The following is a 6,012-nucleotide window of genomic DNA, read 5'->3' on the forward strand; positions in this document are numbered from 1 at the left end:
AAGTCGTCTAAAACTTAGGACTGAATTTAAAAATAAGGCTCGCTTAAAAATTAAGGCTCACTTAAGGCTCAAGTCCTATTTAAAGCGAAAGACTCGTCTAAAACTTAAGTCATAAGGCTCGATTAAGACTCAAGGCTCACCTAAGGCTCAAGAATTGTTTGAAGCTAAAAACTCGTCTAAAACCTAAGACATAAGGCTCAAGAATTGTTGGAAGGTAAAACATTGTCTTAAACTTAGGACTGAACTTAGACTAAGGCTCGCTTAGGCTCAAATCTCTTCTAAAACTTAATAGAAATAAGGCTCGCTTAAGGCTCCAGTCTAGTTTGAAGCTAAAAACTCGTCTAAAACTTAAGACATAAGGCTCGCTTAAGGCTCAAAACTTGTTTAAAGCTCAAAGCTCTTCTAAAACTTAGGACTGTACTTAGAAATAAGGCTCGCTTAAAGCTCAAGTCTAGTTTGAAGCTCAGAACTCGTCTAAAACTTAAGACATAAAGCTCGCTTAAAGCTCAAGGCTCACTTAAGGCTCAAGTTTTGTTTGATGCTAAAAAATTGTCTAAAACTTAGGACTGAACTTAGACATAAGGCTCGCTTAAGGCTCAAGGCTCATTTCAGGCTCTAAACTTGTTTGAAGTTCATGAGTCGTCTTAACGTTAGGACTGAATTTAGAAATAAGGCTCGCTTAAGAATTAAGGCGCACTTAAGGCTCAAGTCTTGTTTAAAGCTAAAAACTCGTGTAAAACTTAAGACATAAGGCTCGATTAAGGCTCAAGGCTCACCTAAGGCTGAAGACTGGTTTGAAGATAAAAACTCGTCTAAAACCTAAGTCTTAAAGCTGAAGACTTGTTTGAAGGTAAAACCTGGTCTTAAACTTAGTAATAAACTTAGACTAAGGCTCGCTTAGGCTCAAATCTCTTCTAAAACTTAGGACTGTGCTTAGAAATAAGGCTCGCTTAAGGCTCCAGTCTAGTTTGAAGCTAAAAACTCTTCTAAAACTTAAGACATAAGGATCGATTAAGGCTCAAGACTTGTTTGAAGCTAAAAGTTCGTCTAAAACTTAAAAATTGATTAAGGCTCAAGTCGTCTAAAAATTAAAACTGAACTTAGACATAAGGCTCGCTTAAGGTTCAAGCCTTACTTAAGGCTAAATACTTGTTTGAAGCTAAAAATGCGTCTATGACATAAGTTTGGCCTAAGATATTTAATGCTTATTTTAGGCTCAAGGCACACTATTGGGTCAAGACTTGATTCAAGCTAAAAACTCGTTAGTGCCTTAAAGCTTACCTAAATCTCAAGAAATGTTTTCGAACAATGTAAGGTCATCAGCAAAGTTAAATCTTCAGACAAGCCTTGAGCGAGTTTTACATCTTAGACCAATCTATAATATTGGAAGAGCTTTCAGGTTCAAACAGCTCTTTAGCCTTAAGCGAGTCTTAATCCTTAGCCGAATGTTTAATTTTAGACGTGATTTTAGCTTCATAAAATGTTTAGCCTTAAGTGAGCCTTAAGCGAGCCTCATCATTTAGTTTCTTAGATGAGTTTCAAACAAGTCTTGAGCTTCAAGTGAGCATTGAGCCTTATGTCTAAGTTCAGTCCTAAGTTTTAGATGAGTTTTTAGCTTGAAACAAGTCTTGAGCCTTAAGTGAGCCTTATGTCTAAGTTCAGTCCTAAGTTTTAGGCAATTTTTTAGCATCAAACAAAATTTGAGCCTTAAGTGAGCCTTGATCCTTAACTGAGCCTTATGTCTTAAGTTTTAGACGAGTTCTTAGCTTCAAACTAGACTTGAGCCTTAAGTGAGCCTTATTTCTAAGTTCAGTCCTAAATTTTAGACGAGTTTTGAGCTTCAAACACGTCTTGAGCCTTAAGCGAGCCTGAGGTAGCCTTGAGGTTAAAGTTAAAAAGTCGATATTCATGCTTCTGCACATTAAAATGGTTTAAAACTTGTTACTCAGGGGTTTTTGGGGTCGCTGATTACGAATCTGGCATCAAATTAAAAATATTAAAAATGGCGGATCCAATATGGCGTCAAAAAATGTAAGAAGCAAATAGATTCGCTTGAAACATTTTGCAAGCTTATCAGATTTATTTGATACAATGTTCTTCGAGGATTTCTGTGGTCGCTGATTATGAATCTGACATCGGATTTTTTAAATTCAAAATGGCGGATCTAATATGGCGGATAAGTTAAAAATTGTTTGGATTTGCCTGAAATTCATTACTCGGCGGTTATTAGGATTGCTAAATAAGAATCTGGCATCAGATTTTTAAAATTCAAAATGACGGATCGAATATGGCGGACAGAAATTAAAAATTGTTTGGATTTGTCTAAAATTCATTATTTGGGGGTGTTTGGTATTAGTGTTGCTTTTAAAGTTTTTTTTAGCCAATTAAGCATTGGTTTACATTGTTAAATTTTTCAATTGAAAATAACAGATTAATATACTGAATGTAAAATTTATTGAAACAATTTACAAATAAGCTTTGCTATTGTTATTTAAAAAGATACATTACTTTTTCGTAATTTTCTATTAATTTTTAAATGTTTCTAAAATTTCCACTATTTGATTGTAAACATATTCCTGAGCATGTCTTCCGTACATAAAATCGTAGTGACAGAAATTCTTATGATCTACTAATATGTTCTTGTAAACGTTTGGCAATAGTTCCTCCAGGTCTTCAACATCCTAAAACAGTTATATTTTCTAAGTTCAATGACTAACCTTACATATAAGAAACATAAACAATTTCAACAAAATTTAGAAATTTGTTTATTAATTACAGAAGGCGTCGAAAACACATCTCCTTTAGATACAATCAGAACCATTGGAATTTGTATCCGTGATATGTTGTATTCAGGAGGGTAAGTACTATTATAAATTTCAAGATTTCTTGGATCATAATCATATTGACGAAATTTTCCAGTCTGACGTTGTTGTGCCAAGTGCCTGATTGTTTTGACTGAAGCTGTGCCAAACGATTGCCTTATGACTCGAGAACGATACTTCTAATGAAAAGAAATAATTGCTTCAATAAATCCTTAGTGTTCGAATAATTTTCCACAGAAGAATGTAGGAAAAATTTATTAGAATCAATGACTTACACTCTTAATGTGATTGTTACTACAATGCGAAATCATTGATGATAATTTGTTTTTGAAAGGAAATACATTCCATCCACTATTCGCACCGAAGCTTTTATGTCCAAATATAAAAGATGATATCTAAAAATTTATTAATGTCATTATTTAAATTTTTTTTTAATCCATTATTACAACAGTGTTTTCTTTTTCATACCCAAGAGTCTTTAAAGACAAATTTTATATTAGGTATCTTTAAGTGATTCATAAAAGCTACAGGTGCAAGTGCAAATGCAAGACTTATGTTTGCCGACATTTCTGGTTTTTCAGAAGCCATCACGAAGAAAGAAGTAGTTCCCATTGAAAAACCAATGTAAATTATTTTTTTTCCCGTGTAATTTGCCACGTAATTTAACATTGCAGGTAAATCTTGAGTCCCTACCTCATGAAAACTAAAATAAAATGCATAGAATTTTATTATTATTATTAGTTTAACATAAAAAAAAACATTTTTTATTACATTTATTATTTTTTTTATTTTTACCTATAGTTCCAAAATTTTTCATCTGTGTTTTTATAAACAGAGTGAGACTTGCAATAAACACTACTTCGAGAATTACCTAACCAGACATCGTATTTCAAATTTGCTAAAGTAATAGCTAGAAATAACGAATTCTTATGTACAGATTTATATTTTATTAAATTATAAGAAAGGTTAACAATTTTTTAGGATTTTTCATGTTTCTTTTACCAAGAGAATCACTTCCAGTAAGAATCCAAGAATCAGAACTTCCTAAAATGCCATGCTGCAAAAATATAGGAGTTGATCCTGAAGGGCCAGGAATACGGTGAATTGTTAATAAATATCCGTCTTTTGTTTGAACAGTATGTGATTCCAGAGAGTGCCCTGCTTTGAATGTTACTCTTACCTTGCAAAATCAAAAAAAAATAGTTATTTATTATTTTTTAGTGTTTTGACTCTGCACTCAGTTTTTGAATCATAAACTTTCTTTTTATTTACATTCAGAATAATGTGAACAGAAGAATACTTAAAAATTATTACCATACTAGAATAAAAATCGTTCTTCTCAGCACAGTATCCATTAATCAGGAATTCAGAAAAAACAATGGAAAATAGTATCAGTAACATTTCTGAAATTAAAATTTTTGTTTTGACAAAATGACAATTATCATATGGTATATTTTTAGGGTAGCTGAATGCGAATTTTCGGTTTAAATTTAAAAAGTCAAAATAGTGATGAAAAAAGTTTAATCTAAAATTTTTTTGAGACATCGGTACGTTTTAATTTGGAATAAAATTGTAAGTACAGCGTCACATGAAAAATTAGAAATGGATGTTAAATCTTTATGGCCTATTTTAAAACTTACAGTTTACTTACAGTGTTTTTAAAGATAATCCAAGTTTTCTTTTAAGAGTGTATTCAACAAAAAAAAGACTGACAAACTTGCAAAAAATTGCCAAAAAACTATGTATTTTTCAAAATTAATGTATAAACAAAAAATTCCTAAATTTTGAATGTTTAGAAAACTAAAAACAAACAATAATTACTTTATATGTTGAAATTTTCAGAGATATATTAAATTTATTGATTAAAAACTCACCAAAAAAAAGTTTTGAATAACAATTGAATGGACAGTGCTCTCAAAATTTACGAGTCAGTATGATCACAATAGTTACACTGACAGAACTTTTAATTACTGATTTTAGTAATTTTAGTGAAGAGATTCAAACAGCTGTCTAGTTTTTGCATTAAATGACACGTGTCAAATACAAGACATTTTTTACTAGTACTTTCCACTTTACTGATGTAAGTAATATGACTATATTTCAAAGTTATGTTTTGCCATTTCAATGAAGAGCATTTTTACGTCCGCAAATTTGCGTCATATCATTGTTGATAATTTTTATACGTTTATAACTTTTAACATACTTTGAAAAAAGGTTGAATACAATTTTTTTTCTTTCAAGAAATTATTTTTAGAAAAAGTACAAAAATAATAAATTGTTTATTTCTATTTTTAACAAAGTACAAATTAATTAATATTTTTATATAATTCTCTCATTATCTTGATAAAAATAATGAATATTTTGAAAATCATTCTTCAAATGTATTTTTGCGTGCTTAAAACTTTCCTCATAAGACTTCCGAAAACTTTCCAGAAGTGGTTTTGGAAATTAATTCTTTTTAGAAGACAATTTTTTTCCGGAAGTTGCTTTAAACTTGGAATTTGTACATTTAATAATAGTTTTTTCGATTTGAAAAAAATCAGAGGATGGAGCAATTCTGACATCATATTTGTTTTCAGTGGGCAAAAATACTAGGTCTGGTTTAATAAACAGACCACTTTTATTTTTTTGTGTGCCTTATTTAATAAAAAAATAAGTTAATATTGTATTACCCACTTTAACTGAATTATGATGAATATTACTGTCATCTTTAATTCAATATATATAACGTATGTAAACCCAAATAATAAAGGCATGCAACGCAAGGATCACGAAATCGCTTCAGGTCATCTGTAATGAGTTACTCATAAATTGAAATTAGAGCTTATCAGTATAATGTCAACGGTTATGGAGAGTCATTGAGCACTGGAACACTGAGTTCATAGCACTTCTCGTATTTATGGTTCCCGTAGCTTGAACATAACCGTCAATTTATTGTGAAGCATATTACCTTTCACACATTGTTTTGCTGCGAGTTAATCGTCAATCTTCTTTTCTGTCTTATTTACATTGCTTAATTGAACATTGCTTTTTACCTTGTAATAGAAAATGTGAATAAGATATATGTAAGTGAATTTATTACTACAATTATAATGACTATTTGTCATTACTTGAGAAAAAAAAAGTAATTAAAACTTTCGAAATGACTTTATTTTTCATCCATGTATTTTTTATTAAATATAAAAGAAAT

At 30.5% G+C, this 6,012-nt stretch overlaps 1 protein-coding gene across 2 annotated transcripts; it reads right to left on the reverse strand.

The window, feature by feature from the left end:
* Window positions 1-2,435: 2,435 nt before the first annotated feature.
* On the reverse strand, window positions 2,436-4,917 carry LOC122509150 (lipase 3-like). 2 transcript variants are annotated; one of them, XM_043622972.1, is made up of 8 exons: window positions 4,697-4,917; window positions 4,137-4,225; window positions 3,825-4,002; window positions 3,618-3,732; window positions 3,291-3,525; window positions 3,098-3,217; window positions 2,777-2,998; window positions 2,436-2,681 (listed from the first exon to the last, which is right to left on the reverse strand). In XM_043622972.1, exons 2-8 carry the CDS (start codon window positions 4,221-4,223, stop codon window positions 2,526-2,528), a joined length of 1,113 nt encoding a protein of 370 aa, XP_043478907.1. In that variant the 5' UTR covers window positions 4,224-4,225; window positions 4,697-4,917; the 3' UTR covers window positions 2,436-2,525. The 2 variants fall into 2 exon arrangements, with proteins under 2 accessions (XP_043478907.1, XP_043478906.1); XM_043622971.1 differs by having other exon boundaries at window positions 2,777-3,001; window positions 4,697-4,915.
* Between the last annotated feature and the right edge of the window lie 1,095 nt (window positions 4,918-6,012).

This window comes from Leptopilina heterotoma, unplaced genomic scaffold, assembly GCF_015476425.1.
Source record: "Leptopilina heterotoma isolate Lh14 unplaced genomic scaffold, ASM1547642v1 Lhet_6, whole genome shotgun sequence".
NCBI classification, from domain to species: domain Eukaryota; kingdom Metazoa; phylum Arthropoda; class Insecta; order Hymenoptera; family Figitidae; genus Leptopilina; species Leptopilina heterotoma.

Coding starts and splice junctions, on each gene's coding strand:
- LOC122509150 (XM_043622971.1), bottom strand. CDS start 4,223: ATGTTACTGATACTATTTTCCATTGTTTTTTCTGAATTCCTGATTAAT. Junction 4,003..4,136: donor ACGATTTTTATTCTAGTATG/GTAATAATTTTT, acceptor TGATTTTGCAAG/GTAAGAGTAACATTCAAAGC. Junction 2,682..2,776: donor ATGTGTTTTCGACGCCTTCT/GTAATTAATAAA, acceptor TAACTGTTTTAG/GATGTTGAAGACCTGGAGGA.